Source organism: Cervus elaphus, chromosome 12, assembly GCF_910594005.1.
Source record: "Cervus elaphus chromosome 12, mCerEla1.1, whole genome shotgun sequence".
NCBI lineage: Eukaryota > Metazoa > Chordata > Mammalia > Artiodactyla > Cervidae > Cervus > Cervus elaphus.
The window spans coordinates 98268929-98291844 of record NC_057826.1 but is presented as its reverse complement, the minus strand read 5'-3'; the positions used below and the strand labels follow the sequence as shown (position 1 = coordinate 98291844).

General features: G+C 43.2%; 1 protein-coding gene across 2 annotated transcripts in view; it reads left to right on the top strand.

Moving 5' to 3' along the window:
- The first annotated feature begins 7228 nt into the window (after window positions 1-7228).
- REEP5 (receptor accessory protein 5) overlaps window positions 7229-22916 on the top strand; it is a 44477-nt gene continuing 28789 nt past the window's right edge. Inside the window, exons 1-2 of one of the 2 annotated variants that reach the window (XM_043920193.1) lie at window positions 7229-7449; window positions 8093-8186. In XM_043920193.1, coding sequence (XP_043776128.1) covers window positions 7332-7449; window positions 8093-8186 — 212 coding nt within the window. In that variant the 5' untranslated portion in view covers window positions 7229-7331. The remainder of the gene's footprint in view (window positions 7450-8092; window positions 8187-22916) is intronic. The other variant, XM_043920192.1, reaches the window with a different exon arrangement.

The following is a 22916-nucleotide window of genomic DNA, read 5'->3' as shown; positions in this document are numbered from 1 at the left end:
TTGTTGCTAGTTTTGGACCCTCTGTGTATGTTGTTATGGTATGCAGAATAATGACCACCCCCCCAAAAAATGTTCATGTCCTAATATCCAGAACTTGTAATTATGTCCCCTTACATGGCAAAAGGGATGTTGGAGGCATGATTAAGTTTATGGACCTTAAAATAGGCAGATTATCCTAGATTATATGGGTGGGATCAATATAATGACATGTCTCTAAAAATGAAGTGGAAGGCAGATGTGTCTGAGAGATGAGATGGAAGAAAAAGGAACAGAAATTTGAAGTATGAGAGGATTCAACTGATGGCTGCTGGCTTTGAAGATGAGGAAGGAAGTGGCAACCTCAGTCCTATGAGACTCTAAACATTGCCAAAACTGCAAAATGAACCAAAAACCAAATCTTCCTCTGAACCTACAGAAAGGAAAGTAGCCTTGCTGAGGACACGTTGATTTTAGCCCAGGGGGGCTTATGTCAGATTTCGACACAGAACTGTGAGACAATAAAGCTGTGCTGCCCTAAGTCACCATGTTCGTGGCAACGTGTCATGGCAGCCAAAGGAAATATACGACTGCTCATTTCCTTTATTCAAGTTAAGTGCATTTTCTTGATGCACTTAAGAGAAGTGCACAAAAGCATCTCTTTCTCGTCCTTCTTCTATGTGGAAAGAAAAGTGAAAAAATGAACACCAGCCTGTAGGCTATGAGGTAAATTCGGATTGCTCTCTGTGGTTGGAAACAGATCCCAGGGTCAGTGGACAATCTCAGTATGGAATCCAAATGCCGTGGTTTGTCCAGAACTGGACTAACTGGTCTTGAACACAGAGAAACAACTTACCAGTGACTTATTTTCTATTTGTCTCCTGTGCAGGCATTATGAGAGAACCGGAAGGGTGAAATGGACTGCACATTTTATACCTGGTGAAAAGCTCTAGATTTAAATGGAATACCAATGACACATGATTTCAATATTCACATGATATTTCAGACTAAAAATGTTTTGATGAACAAAAGGATATGCCTAGGTTGACTTATTTTCACTTGTAAGAAGTTATTTTCTAGAATTCAACTTTTTGTATACTGTCACTCTGCTTATTTAATGTATATGCAGAGTACATTATGCAAAATGCCAGGCTGGATGAAGCACAAGCTGGAACCAAGATTGCCAGGAGAAATATCAATAACCTCAGATACGCAGATGACACCACCCTTATGGCAGAAAGTGAAGAGGAACTAAAGAGGCTCTTGATGAAAGTGAAAGAGGAGAGTGAAAAAGTTGGCTTAAAACTCATCATTCAGAAAACTAAGATGATGATATCCAGTCCCATCATTCCATGGCAAATAGATGGAGAAACAATGGAAACAGTGAGAGATTTTATCTTTTTGGGCTCCAAAATCACTGCAGATGGTGAATGCAGCCATGAAATGAAAAGACGCTTGCTCCTTGGAAGAAAAGCTATGACCAACCTAGACAGCATATTAAAAAGCAGAGACATCACTTTGCCAGCAAAGGTCTGTCTAGTCAAAGCTATTGTGTTTCCAGTGGTCATGTATGGATGTGAGAGTTAGACTATAAAGGAAGCTGAGCGCCGAAGAGTCGATGCTTTTGAACTGTGGTGTTGGAGAAGACTCTTGAGAGTCCCTTAGACTGCAAGGAGATCTAACCAGTCCATCCTAAAGAAAACCAGTCCTGAATATTCATTGGAAGGACTGATGCGAAGCTGAAAGTCCAATACTTTGGCCACCTGACGTGAAGAACCGACTCATTGAAAAAGACCCTGATTCTGGGAAAGATTGAAGGCAGGAGGAGAAGGGGACAAGAGGGGATGAGATGGTTGGATGGCATCACTGACTCAATGCACATGAGTTTGAGCAAGCTCCGGGAGTTGGTAATGGACAGGGAAGCCTGGCGTGCTGCAGTCCATGGGGTTGCAAAGAGTCAGACACGACTGAGAGACTGAACTGACTGAATTTCTTGTTTGATAAATGGGAACACATAATACAATGCTTTGTCCATACTTTCAGTAGGAAATGTTGAAGAGTAAGACAAATGAAGTAAATAAAATGTAATTCAAATGTATTCAATGAAGCACAATACTTTTCACATTTTATTTCTTTCAATAATCTTTCTTAAATTCTCTTAAGCCTCTGCATTTTCTTCCTGTCATCTGGAAAGTCTGTGCCTCAGGTTTTGTTTCCTTTGTCTTTGCTCTTTTTCTTTTGATGATGTCAGCACTAGCCTCCTCCAGCAGAGGGATGGGGGTTGTGCGCCAACAGGGCTATGTCCGCAGGGTCTGAGGTTCTCCTGACTGAGAAGGCTAGCCACTGCCTGGGTGGCAGGATCCAGTGACATGCAGGGCTCCCCCTCCATATTTGGGGTGGAGGGAGCGTAACAAAGAGATTACGTGGCAAACTATGGACTACAACTTCTTAACATATATGACAGGTAGAACAAAAATATGTTCAATAACTTCAAGCGGTTAAGAAGTTATCTTAACCCGAAGACACAGCTTGTGGAGAACTAAAGTGCCCTATCACAGGTCTCTGGCAGGATTTTGTTCTCCAGCTCAGGAAAGGGTGGAGGGACATCATTTGCATCATCCCAGGTCAGTCTGACTTCCTCCTGAGAAGCTGCCAAAGTCAGCCTGCTTCAGGCCAACCTGCTCCACGGCCTTCCAGACAGAGACCTGGTCTGTCTGATTCTCAGGTCTGACCACATCGGGCACCCAGGATACACTCCATGAATATGAGTAGGTGAATGGTCTGAGACCTAAGGCTGAGTTCTTATCTTCTGCATCTCTTTTCTTATCTCTGAAAGAGTCTAAGCTTTGTAGTGATGACTGAAAAAGCTAAGGGTCCTACATTGCCTAACTTGATTTTAATTTCCTAAAGGCAAGAACTATGTACTCCTTTATCTCAATTTTAGCATCCGGTTATGTTTTTTCTTCTTTCTTTCTTAAATTACTTAAGAGGGACTACCAGTGGTCCAGTGGTCAAGACTTCATGCTTCCCCTGCAGGGGGTATGGGTTCGATCCCTGGTCAGGGAACTAAAGACCCTGCATGCCATGTGGTGCAGCCAAAAAATATTTATATATATTTAAGAAACACTTATTTTGCATCAGGAACTCTTCCCAAAACTCTAGAAAGAACAACTCATTCAATCATCATGACAACCCTGTGAAATAGGTTCTAATGTCACTCCTAGAGGCACTGAAAGCTTATGTAACTTGCCCAAAGTCACACAGCTAAATGGTACACTGGGATTTCACCCATACAGGCTGCATCCAGAGGCTGTGCTACACACACACATACACACACACACACACACACACACACACACACACACTATGCCTTACTATGCTGCCTCATCTTGCCAGTGTTAGAATGATGGAGGAAAGAAAAACTTGCAATCTAACTTCACAGACAATTGGGAAGGGAGCAATATTTATACAAAAGAATTCTAAGTGAATGCTTCTAAGTATGCTTCTAGATACTTCATGCATAGCTGATATACTACAAATGTTGACACAATATGAAAAGTTGAGATAAAAATATAGGTTGATTTGAACACTTAAAGGACATTGCTCCTTGGCTTAAAAAATAATAATACTATCAAATTGTGAATCATTTGAAGTTCTCAAAAACATGACCTTGACTTCCAGACAAATGAGTAATTACTGTATTCACTTAGGAAATTAAATTTACAACTGGCTAAAAACTTCAAAATTCAGTTATTCTGGTAGCCAGTTGTATCAGTTAGGGCTACTGTAACAAAGTCCCAGAAACTGCCTGTCTTCAATAAAAGATGTGTATTGTCTCACAGTTCTGGAAGCCAGATGGCCAAGATCAGGTGTTGGTAGAGCTGGTTTCCTTCCAGTGCTATGAGGGCAGGTCTTTCTTCGTGGCTTATAGAAGGCTGGCTTCTCGCCTTGTCTCTCCTCTGGGCATGTCTGTCTCTGTTTCATTCAAATTTCCTCATTTTATAAGTACACCAGTCATACTGGATTAGTGCTCACCCAGGTAAACTCATCTTAATTTACTGCTTCTATAAAGACCCTACCTCCAAATGAGAAGGAGATTATCACTCCAGTTTATCTTCTTTGAAGACACTATCTGACCCATATGAGCAGTACATTGGATGAATCACAAGCTGGAATCAAGGGAGAAATATCAACAACCTCAGATATGCAGATGATACCACTCTAATAACGGCAGAAAATGAAGAGAAACTAAAGAGTCTCTTAATGAGGGTGAAAGAGAAGAGTGATAAAGCTGGCTTAAAACTCAAAAAACTAAGATTATGGCATCTGGTCCCATCACTTTACGGCAAATAGAAGGGGAAGAAATGGAAGTAGCAACAGAGTTTAATTTTCTTGAGCTCCAAATCACTTCTGATGGTGAAGTGAAAATTAAATTAAGCCATGAAATTAAAGGCGCTTGTTCCTTGGAAGAAAAACTGACAAACCTAGACAGTGCATTTAAAAAGCAGAGACATCACTTTGCTGACGAAGGTCTGTATAGTCAAAGCTTTGGTTTTTCCAGTAGTCATGTACTGTTATGAGAATTGGTCCATAAAGAAAGCTGAGGGCTGAAGAACTGGTGTTCTAGAATCGGGGTGCTGGAGAAGACTCTTGAGAGTCCCTTGCACTGCAAGGAGATCAAACCAGGCAATGCTAAAGGAAATCAATTCTGAATATTCATTGGAAGGACTGATGCTGAAGCTCCAATACTTTGGCCACCTGATGCAAAGAGCTGACTCATTAGAAAAGACCCTGATGTTAGGAAAGATCTAAGGCAAAAGGAGAAAGGGGCAGCAAAGGATGAGATGATTAGGTGGCATCACTGACTCAACGGACATGAGTTTGAGCAAAGTCTGGGAGACAGCAAAGGACAGGGAAGCCTGGTGTGCTACAGTCCACGGAGTCCCAGAGTCAGACACGCTTTAGGGACTGAACTACTCCAGCAGCAGTACATTTAGGGGTAATAGTCCTGTCTGAATCCTAGCTCTGACATTTATCAATTTTGAGACCTTCATATGCCTCATTTCCCTCCTTTAAATGAGGATAAAATACTATCTACCCCATGCTGTCACGAGAATTATGTGAATCCGTGCATGAAACACTTAGAATACTTAGTAGCACAATGCATGTTAGATATTCATTAATTCAACAAATTGTTACTGAACACCTATTAAGTATCAGGCACTATTCCAGGCATCTGAGATACAGATATAAACAAAACAGGCAAAAATACCCCCTTTTGTGGATCTCATAATTTAGTGGGGAAAGAAAAAAAAAATACAAAAAGTAGAACATAGAATGTCAGAGAGTAGTTAGCGTTACAGAACCAAAAAACAAAAGCAAGACACAGGTTAGAGCATGTTAGGGTTGCAATTCTGGATCAGAGGGAACCTTATAGATTCGTCATTTGAGCAAGGACCTGATGAATGGGAGAAGACAGTTAAGTGCTTATCTGGAGGTTTTAGATAGAGAAGGGCTTCCCCACTTCAGCACTACTAACATTTGGGGCTGGATTTTTCTTTTTGGGGGGGCCTGACCTGTGCATTGCAGGATGTTTAGTGGCATCCCTACTAGATGCTATTTGCGATTGAATAGCATCTGCCACCCTAGTTGTGACCACTTGTCTTACAAGCAAAGATGTCTTCAGACATTGTCACATGTCCTGGGGGGACAGAACCACTGCTGGCTGAGGACCACTGAGGTAGAAGGAAAGTGAGAGCCCTGGGGCGAGAGTGCGCTCAGCTTGTTTGAGGCACAGCTAGGAAGCACACAAGACGAGAAGAGATGAGAAGGGAGAAGGATGAACCACACACATTCCACCTGTAACTTTGAGGCCATTCTTTACAGCGACGGAGACTACTGGGAGAGTTAAGAGCAAAAAGACAGCACAACTTGACCCACAATTTAGAAAGACCCAGTTAGCTGCCACACTGAGAATTGTCCGTAGGTTGAAAGACAGAAATGGACCCCTCAGCAGGGTGGTAATCACAGTAATCCTATTATATATTTACTTTTTGTTTGTTTAATTTGGTCACTGATTTGGCTGGGTAGTGATGGGACTGCTGAGAGAACTGAGCTACGATCTGGGGAAGAAAAGAGGAAGGAGAATTAGCATAAAAGGAAAAGCCTAAGAGTGGGCAAGGTAGCTTTTCGTGGAAGTGGAAGGCAGTACTGTAAAGTCAGTTTGAAAGAGGGTCAAGAGAGAATGCTGGGGGCCTGTGAATGCTATCCTAAGGAATTGCAGCTCTGGTCCGTAAGGGGTGGGGAGCCTTTGACGCTTAAGCAACAAGGAAAAGTCTGCAGCAGGGTACAAGTCACAGGAGTCAGAAAGACTACTTGCAAAGGGAGTTTCCTGAATTAACATGGGCGAGCCATAAAAAGAGCATTTAGGTGGATGAAGAGCAAGAGCCAGACCTTCTGAAGGAAGAAAAGTGAAGTCCTGCCCTAAACCTTGGAGCTACTTTCTCCAGAGTAATTTTGCTTCTGGGCAAGAATGGGGCTTCCCTGATGGCTCAGGAGAGGTGGGTTTAATCCTTGGGTCAGGAAGATCGCTTGGAGCAGGAAATCACAACTCCGTCCGGTATTCTTGCCCGGGAAATTCCTGTGGACAGAGGAGTCTGGCGGGCTACATAGGGTCGCAAAGAGTCGGACAACGACTGAGCGACCAGACAACCACACGGCAAGCAAACGTTACTGTCTCTGCGGCTAGAAACGTTTCCGTGGTATCAGAGCTCGAGCGAACGCCCAGCCCACCATGAAATGGTTTCAGCTGTGCAGTACTTTTCTTGGAAACGGTGTCCCCAGAGTAGGGTGTCTTGTTTCTTCAAGGGTCTTTTCAAAATCTGTAAGTAAGAAAAGCTATGCCGAGTACCGGCCATGAAAGAAAAAGCAGGTCTGCAATCAAAGGGTTCTTGGGCTACGGTCGTGCATTTCAGTGTTTAAGTGGAAAATGTGTTAGTAGATGTAACACAGCAGTGTAGGTCCATCAAACCAGTCCCCCTACTTTGTAGGTGGCAGCAACAAGGCCGGCTGCCTCCACTTTCCACGGTTTCTGAAAGGCGCTCACCCAGTTAACGGAGGTGGGGGCGGAGGGGGGGCCGCAGGGCAGGGAGCCGCGGGCGCCGGGCCGCCGCCCAGGGTGTGGCGCCGGGCTCGGCGCCCGGGAGGGCCGGGGCGGGGCTGCGCGGAGCCGCCGCCGACGCGTCAGTCGCCCGCCCCGCCCCTCGCGCCGGCCCCGCCGCCCGGGCGCAGTCACCCCGCTCTGCGGCCACCGGCTCCAGGAACGGCACCGGGCGGGGCGCGCGACGGTCCCCGCCATGTCTGCAGCCATGAGGCAGAGGTTCGACCAGTTCCTTCACCAGAAGAACTGCATGACTGATCTCCTGGCCAAGATCGAGGCCAAGACCGGCGTGAACCGGAGCTTTATCGCGCTCGGTGAGTGCAGGGCGGGTGCCCGCGGGGTCCTGCTCCGCCTGGCCCGGGGGCAGCTGTCTCATTCGCTGCCGGGCAGGCCCGCGGGGACCGCGCGGTCGGTGACAGATGGGGGCGGGCGGCGGGCACCTTCAGGGACGGGACAGACCAGAGCCGGCCGGTGACGGGGCGCCCGGGGCGCGGGGCGCGGGGACCGCTGGCGCTGACGTGTCTGCCCCGCGGCCGAAAGCCAAGCGCAGTGGCGGAGCGCAGGGCTGGCGCGGAGCGGCGCGGCCCCTGCGGGAGGGCTCGCGGTGCCGGCGGCGGAACACCCGGTACCCGCCAGGCTGGGGGCCGGGAAGGGGTGTTCCCGCGGGAGCGGAGGGGCTGCGGGCCGGCCAGGGAATCCCGACTTCTCTAGACCCTCGGGGAAGGAAAGAAACGGCTCCTCCAGCTGGTGTGCCCTGGAGGGGAGGAGGGGGGAAGGGAGGAGGGCACAAGGAGGGGGCCTGCCGGGTACCCTCAGACCCGGGGCAAAGCCCCGCGAAGGCGCAGGCCCGCCGTGCTGCGGTTTGTTTTTCTCGTAGAACGAGCCAAGCCTTGCGCTGTGGGCGGGGGCTGCGGCTGAAGTGTGCCACCCGACCCACTTCTGCCCTCATGTCTCCAGGTGTTATCGGGCTGCTGGCTTTGTACCTGGTGTTCGGTTATGGAGCCTCTCTCCTCTGCAACCTGATAGGATTTGGTTACCCAGCCTACGTCTCGTAAGTGACTCCCCCTGCAACTGTCTCTTCCTCTCTTTCACTCCCCTTCCCCCATCCAGAGCTGTCCTAGTTACCGCACATCCCCATTTTCCTGGGAGAGTAGTCAAAGGACCAGAGAGGAGTAACTCACCGCTTAAGGTTACACATTTCAGAGCCTTAACTTGACCTCTGATCTCCTGATGACTAGCCAAAATGTATGTTTCATCAGCTTACAGTGGCGGGGTGTGTCCTTCTAACAGCTCCACAAATGAAAGGTAGAACAAAGTGGACCTTTACTTTTGGGGAGATCTCTCCGGGTACAGAGAGTGGATTATTGTTGTTTTAGTTGCTAAGTCATGTCTGGTTCTTTGCAACCCCATGGATTGTAGCCCGCCACCCTGTTCTGTCTTTGGGGTTCTCCAGGCAAGAATACTGGAGTGGGTTGCCATTTCCTTCTCCAGGGGTTCTTCCCCTACCAGGGATGGAACCCACCTCTCCTGCATTGGCAGGCAAATTCTTTACCACTGAGCCTCCAGGGAAACTCCCACAGAGAGTAGATTCCTTCTCCCTAATAATTATTTAAATGTGCATTTCACCTTATATTTATGTACATAGTAAAACCCCATCCATTAGAGCTTCCTTAATTCAGATTTACTCTACAGTGTGTTTAACTTAAAAATATTGTCCAATTACATTTTTTTCCCATTCATTGAAATAGGAATTATTCTTCCCCTCAAATGAATTTTGTTTGACTCTACAGCTGTTCCTGAGAAGTCTGGTGGGTTTTACTTTCATTGAGTTGGTGGTCTCTACAACTTTCCTCAACCATAGGGATAAAAATAAAGGAAAAAAATTTCAGCTGGAAGACTAAGACACCAATTATACATGATTACACCTTTGTCTATCATAGACCAGGCTAGAATTTAATATGTGACTAGAAAGTGGAAATATGTTTTAGGAAAATGCTAGTTCTGACTTGAACAGTTAAATCGAAATTACCTATGTAGTAGTTACTGAATTAGTTAGGTACAGACACTTAGTGGCTCCAGAAAATCTAGCTACAGATAGCCTACTACTTGGATTTGAATTTGGAGATCCTCCCCAGCATTGGAGAAGGAAATGGCAACCCACTCCAGTGTTCTTGCCTGGAGAATCCCCTGGACAGAGGAGCCTGGTGGGCTGCCGTCTATGGGGTCGCACAAAGTCGGACACGACTGAAGTGACTTAGCAGTGTCAGCAGCAGCCCCAGCATTATCTGCTAAAGTGCCATACATATTGTTTGTGTATGCCAAACGATTCTGAAGACTGACCAGAAAAACTGGATTGACTTTCAGATCAATGAAAAAGTTATCTCCTGTGCATGCTCAGTCGAGTCCTGCTCTTTGTGACCCCATGGACTGTAGCCTGCCAGCCTCCTCTGTCCCTGGAATTTTTCCAGGCAAGAATACTGGAAAGGCTTTCCGTTTCTTCCTCCAGGGGATCTTCCCAACTCAGGGACCAAATGCTTGTCTCTGGGGAACCCTTTTGTAAGGTTTGTAAAGCTGTTTTAAAAAAACAATTTTTAAACTAGCAGAGACTATGGCTCTTTAAAAATACCGCAGAGCTTAAAAAATGTTTTCTCCACATCAGTGCCATTTGATGCATAATCTTGTGAGAACCATAACCTTGTCTGTTGGTGTGATTAGATCACTGGTGTAGGCCTTAGAAAAGTAAAAATCTGTTTCTGAGTAGGGTGTGTAGATCTGTGTATATGGAAGTGGATGTGACTAAAGGTAAACAGCTTGGACAAGCTTTTCCTTGACCTGCTGGATTAATTCTAGCAGGAGCCATTTTTAAAGTCATATTTTAAAGTAATTTCAAGTGAGTCAATTTCAGTTTATCATTTGTTTAAAGTCATTTTTTTATTCATTTTCTACATAGTCCATTGAGTATTACTGGCTGTTTTTATTTAGAAGAAGCTAAATGTTCCTGTTTTTTGCTAGGAATTCTTTGAAACGGTAGATATGATCATATTTCTGAGGTAAGTGGGCTTTATATATTTTAGAATTTCTCTATCCATCAAGTAGACACTTTATTTCCTTTTCTATCTGAGTACTCTGAGGCAAAGTGACTTTCGTAGTACATTTTAACAGGAGTGATGAGTATTAGAAATCTAATAAAGGGGTTTTAATGACTTAAATAAAAATTCAGGGAATAATTGATGAGTACCTACGTCTGTTAGTATTTATTCATAGGATGTCTCCTTTTGGTAGACCCAACTGTTACTTTTAAAATGAACATTGCTGTTCAGTCACTAAATCGTGTATGACTGTTTGTGACCCCGTGGACTACAGCACGTCAGGCCTCCCTGTCCTTCACTATCTTGCAGAATTTGCTCAAAGTCATGTTCATTGATTCGGTGATGCCCTCCAACTATCTCATCCTCTGTCATCCCCTTCTCCTCCTGCCCTCAATGTTTCCCAGCGTCAGGGTCTTTTTCAATGAGTCAGCTCTTTGCATCAGGTGGCCAAAGTATTGGAGTTTCAGCTTCAGCATCAGTCCTTCCAGTGAATATTCAGGGTTGATTTCCTTTAGGATTGACTGGTTTGATCTTCTTGCTGTCCAAGAGACTCTCATTTAAAATGAAGACAGGATTCTGTATCATTAAGTGAAGGTTGGTCTCTGTGGGTGCTTAGATTTTTCCCTAAAACAGTGCTTCTCAGCCTTCACTGCTGACTGGAAGCATCTGAGGAGCCTTAAAAATTACTGATTCCTGGGCCCTCTCCCCGAAGATTATGATGTAATTACTCTCAGGTGCAACCTGGGTTTTGGAATTTTTAAAGGGTCTCATTTTTGAAGGTCATGCTGAGAAGCCCTGGTATAAAGCAGCAGCATAGCTTGTGCTTATTATACTTGAAGAGAGGGATAGAAGAGTGGAAGACTGGCCTGCAGACCCTGGGGAGGGTCTAGAGGCCCACCTGGCCTCTGCTTTGTGAAAGAGATTCAAGGAGACGTGGGATTGTATGCACAGTAAAGCATACAGACCCCCAGCTAGGAAACATTTCAGGCAATCACAGTTACATTAGCCTAATCAAGTCCATTCATTGCTGAACCAATGTGACAGTATAATTGTCAGAAAGAAAGTCCTTGAAAATGGTGCTATTAGTAGCACCTAAATTACGATGTGATCTGCATCACTCTAATTGTTCTTGTCTGTTGGAATTCTTGCCGGCCAGAGTGGTTTTCTTTTTAAAAATACAGGTTCATCTAGTAATAATAAGCAAACAACAAATGCTATCCATGCGCCATGGCAGCATCTCAGATACACAGGGACTCAGGCGGATATACTCCCCATCTGTGCACGGATGGACTACAGAGTAAACTGCAATAAATAGTAAAATAGTGACCGTGTGGTGCGTCCTCCACAGAGCACCCAGAGGTCAACAGGAGAGACCCCTGGAGATACTCATCTGAGCTACTATTGGAGTTAAGGTACCATTGGATGGATGGGAAGGTGCCAGCCGAGGGCAGACTCTGGCGGAGGAAGCAGCGTGCACCGGGCCCTGGAGGCACTGGTGGCTGGGAGCTCTGAGAGGGAAGGGGGCGAAGGAGGGCCAGAGGGGGCGGGTGTCGTCAGGCACGGCTACTGGCTGACACATCCAGGGTGCACTTTATTTCGGGTAGTTGTGGGGAATTTGCATGTTTTCTGACTGCCTTGGATGGGTTTGAAATAAGAGGTGACATGTGAAGATTTACATTCTTAAGGTCACTCTGGCTGCTGTGATCTCTGGAAGGAACTGGTGATCCCACCAAGCTGTTGCTAATCCCATTCTTTCTCACCTTTCCGTGTTCACTCCTGCCGCTTCATCTCCTTGGGCCATCAGATTGTGCTATTTAATGGTCCCTGTTGGGTGGCCAACAATGGTCAAGCTTGGTTGACCAAGGGGCTGCAGGGTGCAGAAATAAAATTTGGAAAAGCTTATCTGTCTTCCCAGCTTTTCTCATGACGCACTGCCTTGGGAAATCAGTGGGTGGGGCTGAGGTGTCCTGGCGGTGTGTTGGAGCCAGACAGCTGGAGGCCTGGCCAGTCCTCCAGGCAGTGGAACCAGCTTGTTATCAGGAGGCCCCTTCCTACTGGTTACTCTTATTTTCTGTGCAGATAATTTCTCTTTGAGAGCAGGACCTTTATCCTCTTCCTCTATGTTTCCAGACTTTTTGGCCACCCTGTATAGGTAGTTTGAAATGTCATCCCAGCCTTCTCATTGTCAGGAGCTGTTGACAGAAAGACTTTAATCTCCCTACTTCCTTCTATTACTGATAAGAGAAAGCAGACTACTGGATAATCATAGGAAACTTTATTACCACGGTGGACCTGCCCCTCCCTCCAGTTTTTGCTGAGATAGAAGTCTCATGCAACCCTTTTAAAGTATACAAATTTAGCAGTTAGTATATTTATGAAGTTTTGCAACCATCACCACTACCTATTTCTAGAAGTGTTCATCACCCCAAAAGGAAACCCTGTACCTCTTAGCAGTCATCCCTCATTTCTTCTACACTCCAGTCCTCAGAAATCACCTCCTGCTTTCTGTCTGTATGGATTTGCCTGTTCTGGACATTTCATACAAACTGAATCATATCTTGTGTGGCTGTCTGTTTATGGCGTGGCCCTGCATTTATTAACAAGTCTTTCTGAGAGACCTCTCAGGAGTGTATACTGTGCTGCCGCATCGCAAAGTTTGAGCTGATACCCAAGATAACCTCCTCCCAGTGGTCCTGGCATGTGGTGGCTGTTCTTGACTCTGCTTTTTTACTCAAGTGGAATAGGAGGGAAAACCTAATGGCTTTGTTTTCTGTTTTTATCTTTGCCCTGAAGATAAGGGAAAGGAGGAGGGCTTGCTTTCTGTCCAACCCAGCAACCTTTTTGTTTGAAATTCTATTAAAACATCTATTACATTTCCTCTTTTTTATTTCATCTTTTTGTTAAGGACCTTCCTGGGACTATCAGAGTTGGGCCTTAGCGATCAAACGGGTACTCTGATCATCAACGCTTTTCAAAAGATCCAGGGACAGGGAGAATTTAGAAGGTTTTCCAACGTCACACAGAGGCTAGGCTTGGTCTGGAGCCCTCAGTTAACTGCACAGGAATGTGAAAGCAGACTCAGGCATACTTGAGCACCGTGCTCGAGAAGATGATAGATGCTCCAGCATTTTAATGTCTATATTTAATCTAATGTTTGGCAGCATTTTTCGAATCTCATACCCACTTTGATGATGTGTCGTTTTATCTTCTGTGTGTCCTCACCAGCCCATTTTAAGCTTTTGCTGTCAGTACAAGGAGGGTTACTGCTTTTATCTCTTTGTGGGGCTGTTGAATAACTGTGTGGCACTTAATTTAATAAACACTTAAATATCTCTGTTTAAGTGCTTTACAAATATAGCTCATTTAATCTTCATGACAGCCCTGTGATGTAAGTATTACGATTATTCCTATTTTACAGATGGGGAAACAGAGAAACAGAAGTAATCTGACTATGGTCTCACTACAGTAGATGGTGAAACTGATATTTTACCCTAGGGAGTCTGGCCCCAGAGTCCATGTTTTAAACTTCTGTTATATTGCTTCCCATATGGCTCTCTAAGTGTCCCACAGATGCCAAAACTTTCCATAGGGATGAAAATTAACTGTTGATATAACTTTTTCTTTATCCATTCGACACTATCAATGCAAATACGTCAACTTCATGCAGTATGTTCTCAAGGTACCACTGTTCCAAATCATATCTGCACACGCAGTAATTTGCAGTGCTTTGTAAATGTGGATTAGAATATATTACTGACAAGTTCTTTCTCTTATTCGATGTGATGTAGCGCTGATTTATGATGGCAGCACTACACGTCATTATCTGCAGAGACCTCTTTTTAAACTGCACACCCAGATGGCAGACCGCATCAGCTCTCCTGAGCACATGTGGCTTGCCTTCAGTTCTTTGTCAGAGGCAGCACATCTCAGGGAGGGGAGATGTTTGGGGATGATCTGTATGAAGTCTTACCCCTCTCCATCAGAGTGCAGACAAACTGAAAACCACAGTCACAGAAAACTAGCCAATCTGATCACATGGACCACAGTCTTGTCTAACTCAGTGAAACTAAGCCATGCCCTGTGGGGCCACCCAAGACAGTCGGGTCATGGTGGAGAGGTCTGACAGAATGTGGTCCAGTGGAGAAGGGGATGGCAAACCACTTCAGTATTCTTGCCTTGAGAACCCCATGAACAGTATGAAAAGGCAAAATGAAAGGATACTGAAAGACAAACTCCCCAGGTTGGTAGGTGCCCAATATGCTACTGGAGATCAGTGGAGAAATAACTCCAGAAAGAATGAAGGGATAGAGCCAAAGCAAAAACAACACTCAGTTGTGGATGTGACTGGTGATAAAAGCAAGGTCCGATGCTGTAAAGAGCAATATTGCATAGGAACCTGGAATGTTAGGTCCAAGAATCAAGGCAAATTGGAAGTAGTCAAACAGGAGATGGCAAGCGTGAACATTGACATTTTAGGAATCAGTGAACTAAAATGGACTGAAATGGGTGAATTTAATTCAGATGACCATTATATCTACTACTGTGGGCAGGAATCCCTTTGAAGAAATGGAGTAACCATCATGGTCAACAAGAGTCCGAAATGGAGTACTTGGATGCAATCTCAAAAATGACAGAATGATCTCTGTTCGTTTCCAAGGCAAACCATTCAATATCACGGTAATCCAAATCTATGCCCAACCAGTAATGCTGAAGAAGCTAAAGCTGAACGGTTCTAAGAAGACCTACAAGACCTTCTAGAACTAACACCCAAAAAACGTGTCCTTTTCATTATAGGGGACTGGAATGCAAAAGTAGGAAGTCAAGAAATACCTGGAGTAACAGGTAAATTTGGCCTTGGAGTACAGAATGAAGCAGGGCAAAGGCTAATAGAGTTTTGACAAGAGAATGCACTGATCATAGCAAACACCCTCTTTCAACAACATAAGCGAAGACTCTACACATGGGCATTACCAGATGGTCAACACCGAAATCAGATTGATTATATTCTTTGCATCCAAAGATGGAGAAACTCTATACAGTCAGCAAAAGCAAGACTGGGAGCTGACTGTGGCTCAGAACATGAACTCCTTATTGCCAAATTCAGACTTAAATTGAAGAAAGTAGGGAAAACCACTAGACCATTCAGGTATGACCTAAATCAAATCCCTTATGATTACACAGTGGAAGTGAGAAATAGATTTAAGGGACAGATCTGATAGACAGAGTGCCTGATTAACTATGGACAGAGGTTTGTGACATTGTATAGGAGATAGCGATCAAGACTATCCCCAAGAAAAAAAAAATGCAAAAAAGGAAAATAGCTGTCTGAGGAGGCTTACAAATAGCTGTGAAAAGAAGAGAAGCAAAAAGCAAAGGAGAAAAGGAAAGATATACCCATTTGAATGCAGAGTTCCAAAGAATAGCAAGGAGAGATAAGAAAGCCTTCCTCAGCGATCAATGCAAAGAAACAGAGGAAAACAATAAAATGGGAAAGACTAGAGATCTCTTCAAGAAAATTAGAGATACCAAGGGAACATTTCAGGCAAAGATGGGCTCATTAAAGGACAGAAATGGTATGGACCTAACAGAAGCAGAAGATATTAAGAAGAGGTGGCAAGAATACACAGAAGAACTGTACAAAAAAGATCTTCATGACCCAGATAATCACGATGGTGTGATCACTCATCTAGAAGCAGACATCCTGGAATGTGAAGTCAAGTGGGCCTTAGGAAGCATCACTACAAACAAAGCTAGTGGAGGTGATGGAATTCCAGTTGAGCTATTTCAAATCCTCAAAGATGATGCTGCGAAAGTACTGCACTCAATATGCCAGCACATTTGGAAAATTCAGCAGTGGCCACAGGACTGGAAAAGGTCCATTTTCATTTCAGTCCCTGAGAAAGGCAATGCCAAAGAATGCTCAAAGTAAAGCATAATTGCACTCATCTGACACGCTAGTAAAGTAATGCTCGAAATTCTCCAAGCCAGGCTTCAACCGTATGAACCATGAACTTCCAGATGTTCAATCTGGATTTAGAAAAGGCAGAGGAACCAGATATCAAATTGCCAACATCCACTGGATCATTGAAAAAGCAAGAGAGTTCCAGAAAAACATCTACTTCTGCTTTATTGACTATGCCAAAGCCTTCGACTGTGTGGATCACAATAAACTGTGGCAAATTCTGAAAGAGATGGGAATACCAGACCACCTGACCTGCCTCTTGAGAAATCTATATGTAGGTCTGGAAGCAACAGTTAGAACTGGACATGGAACAACAGACTGGTTCCAAATAGGAAAAGGAGTAAGTACATCAAGGCTGTATATTGTCACCCTGCTTATTTAACTTATATGCAGAGCACGTCATGAAAAACGCTGGGCTGGAGGAAGCATAAGCTGGAATCAAGATTGCTTGAAGAAATATCAATAACCTCAGATATGCAGATGACACCACTCTTATGGCAGAAAGTGAAGAAGAGCTTTTAGCCTCTTGATGAATGTGAAAGAGGAGAGTGAAAAAGTTGGCTTAAAGCTCAACATTCAGAAAACTAAGATCATGGCAACCGGTCCCATCACTTCATGGCAAATGGGGAAACAGTGGAAACAGTGTCAGTCTTTATTTTTTTGGGCTCCAAAATCACTGCAGATGGTGATTGCAGCCATGAAATTAAAAGACGCTTACTCCTTGGAAGGAAAGTTATGACCAACCTAGATAGCATATTAAAAAGCAGAGACATTACTTTGCCAACAAAGGTCCGTCTAGTCAAGGCTATGGTTTTTCCAGTGGTCATGTATGGATGTGAGAGTTGGACTATAAAGAAAACTGAGCACTGAAGAATTGATGCTTTTGAACTGTGGTGTTGGAGAAGACTCTTTAAAGTCCCTTGGAGTGCAAGGAGATCCAACCATTCCATCCTAAAGGAAATCAGTCTTGAATATTCATTGGAAGGACTGATGTTGAAGCTAAAACTCCAATCCTTTGGGCATCTGATGTGAAGAGCTTTCTCATTTGAAAAGACCCTGATACTGTGAAAGATTCAAAGTGGGAGTAGAAGGGAACGACAGAGGATGAGATGGTTGGATAGCATCACTGACTCAATGGACATGAGTTTGAGTAAATCTGGGAGTTGTTGATGGACAGGGAGGCCTGGCGTGCTGCAGTCCATGGGGTGCAAAGAAAGTGAACTGAACTGTATGAAGTCTGATCGGGAAAGGGGATGGTGAAGAGGAATACTTGAAGGAAACACAATCAGAATAGCTACAAGAGTTGTACTACAGTCAATCCCAAGTGAAATCTGTAGCATCTTAGCAGACAGTGCACAGCGGATAACAGGAGGAAAGGTGGGCTAAAAAGGGTTGAAATCTAGTTAGTTACAGTCTGCAATGGCAGGCTCCTGAACGGAGGTTCACTACCAGGAGGGGAGTTTAGGAAGGCTGCCCTGGTGTGACTGACGGCTCTGAATCACTTTCTGTCTCAGGAGAGCAAGTCTCTGAATCAGAGCTAGGCTTCCCTGATGGAGCTGGAGGATGTGTATTTGTGGTTTTCTCATAGACTTATTAGTAAGGGATGTGTTTATTTTCTTGTTTTTTTTTTTTTTTTTTTTAAATAGAACTTGTAATTATCTTTTTTCTTTTACATTCATGAGCACTTGGGAGCAGACATATTTTCCACTCAGCTGCGTATGTCCCCATTACACCCGCTTTTCTCTCTGCAACTGTGTGTTCCTTGTTAGGAGAGCCGCAGCGCAGGCGGTGCATGCCCACACCTTCCTTCTCTGGCCTACTGGGTACTTGGACCAAAAATACAACTGACAGCCTGTAAATGTTGCCTTAAGAACCACTGAGGTCGTAAAATTTACGCTTGCCAGCTGTTTGCTGGTTGTTTTCACTTTGTATTACGGTTAGTATACTGAACTATTTTAAGATGAAGGAGTTATGGAGAAAACTGTAACACTAATAAATTATCCTTATAGCCACCTGTGAATATTTTGTAGATAATTACAGCCAGTATTTTGGTTATGTTTTTGTTTTTTTCCTTTCGCCTGTGTCATAGAGAAAAGAAAGTTTTGAGGAGCAAATAAGATTAATGATTTGAATGATTTATTCATAATGTAGTTTCTGGGTTCTGAAGCAGTTGTGGAGGGAGACCTCATTCCAGACTCTGTTCTGGAGTGTTCCCTGTGAACTGTTTTTTGTTCTCTTCATGGAGGCCCTGGAGATAAGATCTATTTGTTCTTCTGAGCTGCCTTCCTCTTCCCCCTGTCCCAGAGCTTTCTTTTTTAAGGACTTTGAATGAGGACTCCATTTTTCAACTTAATATCCTTGAATAGTATTTAAAACAATTATAGGGACTTTGCTGAGGCTAAGAGGCTAAGACTCCACACTCCCAATTCAGGGGGCCCAGATATATTTCCTAGACAGGGAACTAGATGCCACATGCCATGACTAAAAGATCCTGCATGCTATAACTAAAAATCGAAGCTCCCCTGTGCCACTCTTAAGAGCCAGGACAGCCGAATAGATTAAAATAATATTAAAAAATAAAATTAAATACAAATATTTATGGGACACTTTAAGATATTTAATGCCTATCAGTAATATTAGCAGGTAATCAATTTTGAGAATAAATCAGTACAACAGAAGTTTAAAAACAGTTTCAAAAATTGGTAGTGAAATTACTTTTCTGGCAGTTGAAATATAAGCAGGGGCTGCAGAAACCTATGCCGACTTCATTCGAACACTCCCTGGTTCCTGGGAGTGGAGCTGACATCTGTCCCTCTCACTCGGCCACTATACATATCCTACAACTTCTGCTGGCTGTGGCCAGGTGATCTAGTGAAGGGATCACTTACATGGCAGAGGTAACTCTAGATTGCTCTCTACTTCTTGGTGTGGCCCTCTTTCGTCTGGTGAAGGTCAGTTCGGGTTGTTCCTGCACAGGTTGTAAGGGTGTGTGAGGGTAAGTTAAATTTCCAATACGTGCCTGACATAGATATTGTGTTCACATAGACATCAGTTTTCTCGCCAGAGGGTTGCCCCAGTGGAATTTGCATCTGCTGGTGTTTTCTGTTCGTTTATTGAAGTATAGCTGGTTTACGTTGCTGTGTTAGTTTCTGGTGTACAGAAGGTGATTCAGTTTTACATATATATATTCTTTTCCCTTATGGTTTATTACAAAATACCGAATATAATTCCCGGTGCCGTATAGTAGGACCTGGTTGTTTGCATCTGCTATTTTATTGCTTCGGGCATTCATCTTTTGATACTGCCTATTGAATAGTCTAATACTTTCTGTTCTGAATTATAAAATGTTAGCTAGAAGAGGTCTTAGAGATCAAGCTGCTGGAACTGTAGCTACCTTTAACATATTTGGAAACCAGGGTGACAAAATCAAGTTTTGCGACTTAGTTCACGAGTCTGTTGAGGCAGTCAGGTGTAGGGATAAGGGTATCTGAATCCCCGGGCCTGCCCACTGCCAACATTCCTCATGCTTTACATTCAGCCATTACTGGCACTTCCATTGTGCATTGAAAAAATAACGGACAGTTGGCAGATACGATCACCATAATTAAACACCAAAATATTTGACCACTGAAAGACTGCTTTTGGCTTTTTTGTATTTCAACTTCCATTAGAGTTGCTTTATAGAGTCATCTTAATATATCTGCAACTTTAGCTTACATTATATTAAGCATTTCATTAAGTTGGTCATTTTATACTGTAGGGGAACACTGTTAAAAATTAAAGGAGCATGGTTTATTTTTTCGCTGTTCTTGTATAGTCATCTTAGAAGATAGTTTCTACATGTTTAAGAAGCAGATTTGCTGCTAGTGACTGTATCCTTCTTTTGGGTAGGGAAGAGGATTGGGTATGATGTAAACAGTTCCTTTACTTTGCTTCTTTACTTTTAGTTTTTTCCCTCTGTTTGTCGCTTTCTCTGTTGGTGTTTCTCTCTTATTTTGAAAGTACACCTACTCTGCAGCAAAAAACAAGTACTTTTCTGAGTGTCCATAGCTTCTGATCTTTATTTCCATGAAGAAAAATCTCTTCTTTACTGGCATGGAAATAAAAAAATACTGTTCATGTCTTAAAATGTGGGTTTCTTTCCTTCTAATTTGACGCACTGTATGTGTGAAATGATATTTGAAACGGCAGACTCCTAAAGAGAGGTAATAGGAAACAGGAAAAACATTGAGCTGTCAGGAATCCATACTTCACATTCTCTGATAAACTCTGGCTTAGGAGTGCCAGAAGCACCCCCATGCATAGTGGTCAGTGTGTGTCTGCTGTGTCAGAAAGGATGAACATTCTGGTCCATATTCTTCTTACTCGTGCTTCAGATAATATACCATAAACTCTGGAATATTTGTTTTTAAATGTAACTTACCACACTTGAAATAGAACAAAGCAAATGGACCAGAAGTAGATTCCTTTCTGTTCCTTACCAACAGCACATCTCAAAGCTTTTTATTGTTATAGGCCTTTTTCATGAATGGTTTTTTTTTTTAATGTCCTGCCAGTCTGGAAATATAATCAACTTATTAAAATTAAAATCCTGTTGATGAGTACAACTGGTTTCAGTAGTAAGGCCAGTGCTCTGAAGACATTTAATATTAATACTTAACTTTACATCATTTGGCTAGTTTGAACTATAGTGACTAAGTTACATGTGAACCACATGCAGTCTGGGTAGTGTGTTTGCCGCAGTTTCTTTCGTGTGAGTGGTCAGAAGCATATATAATGCACCTGATAATTACTAGTTGAATTAACCCTTGGGAATAGATTAGCTTTTATAACATTTCAATTTTCTCTATGTAGCAGGAGGGGATAATTTAAGTTAAACATTAACAGAATCAACATTTTCAGTTCAGTTCAGTTTAGCTCACTCGCTCAGTCGTGTCCGACTCTTTGCGACCCCATGAATCACAGCACGCCAGGCCTCGCTGTCCATCACCAAATCAACATTTTAGGAACTGCTCAATTAAGTGTGGTTACTTTTAAATAACATACAGGCGAAAATTGACTTAATCATAGTCATGGTTCTCTTACTCATGTCATTGAACTTAAATGATTAAGGAAAAACCTCTCAAGTAGTATTTTAACTTATTTTTTCTACTTATTGTTTTTTGTTTCTTATTTTTTCCTATTCTTAGATAGCAGCAGCTTAAGACATCATTGTTCCAAGGAGCAATAAGATACAATAAGGTTTTGTTTTTCCGAACTATAAATATGTGTTATGGCTAGGGGTTTTCTTCTGTTTTGGTACAGTAGGATACTTGTTCCTAAGCCCTGGGTGTAATCTTAACTAACAGTTTTTAAATATTAAATCTACTTTTTACTTTGTTTTGCTTCCATTGAGGTTTCTAGTTTCTCCTAACTCATTCATTGGATCTTTCCCCAAGCACACCTGTGCTGCTTATTTAAGAATGGAACTATCATTTGACTGTTCTTGATTTTCTGTCCTGGAGCATCACTGCTTTGGCCTCAGAGCTTCAGTACAGTGTCATGTGTGGTCAGTGCTCCACATATGCTTGCATTTGAACAGGTCTGTCACTGATAGTCATGGTGGATTACCTAGACAGGGCCTCTCTGGCCATTTTACCACCAAGAATTGAGTGGAGGAAAGTAACGCTGGTTTGGTTTGTTTTGTACTGATGGTAAAGAATCTTACGTATTTTTTCATTGCCTTTTTATCTTAAGAAAAATTACAACAAAGAAGATTAAGCCAGACAGCCTTATTCCTTGTTAGAAGTTACCTTTACAGTAGCTCATTTGAAATATAGGACATAGGAATAAATAATTGCAAAATGGCTTAACTAGCTTTTTGTGTTTGTCATCTATATTATGCTTCCCCTTCATTGTAGACATATGCGTATATAATACTAAATATAATGTATACACAGCTTATACGCCATACTATTGTAGAAAATGGACATTTTTAACTTAATGACTTGAATGTATTAAAATACCCATTAACCAGGGATAAACTTTGAGTCTGAAAAAGTTATTGTAGTGTAAAAAGTGCTTAACTTTCAGGGGCTTCCTGGATAGCTCAAACAGTGAAGGATCTGCCTGCAGTGGGGGAGACCTGGGTTCAACCCCTGGGTCGGGAAGATCCCTTGGAGAAGGGCATGGCAGCCCACTCCAGTATTCTTGCCTGGAGAATCCATGGACAGGGGAGCCTGGTGGGCTACAGTCCATGCAGTCACATAGAGTTGGGCACAACTGAGTGACTTTCAATTCACATCAACTGTCTTTAGTTTACATGATTTCTTTCTAATGAAGTACTTAGGGAATTTACAGTTTACTCATGTCTGTGGGTCAGGGAATTCTCTGAATGCTGACTCTTAATTTGGAGGGAGAAAATGCTGATAGACTGTATCTACTCGAACTTTGGTTTTTTTACATCTGTTTAATGCTATACTTCAGCTGGTTTTGGTTCATGATCTTGCCTTTAGAAAGCAGCAGCAAAGAAACAGATGATTCAGCAACGTGGAGGCAGCCAGTGCGGTCGCCGGGGCTGGGTAGTCTGGGTGAGGGCTGGCCAGGGGTTACATCTCTGCCAGTGCCAGTTGAATACCAGTGTCAAGACTTTGGCCAGTCTCCATGTAGACCTGAAAAGTGTGACCTGCAAATAGGACTTTTGGATTTCACCCAACCCTTTACTTTCTGTAGCATTTTGGATTTGGAGAGT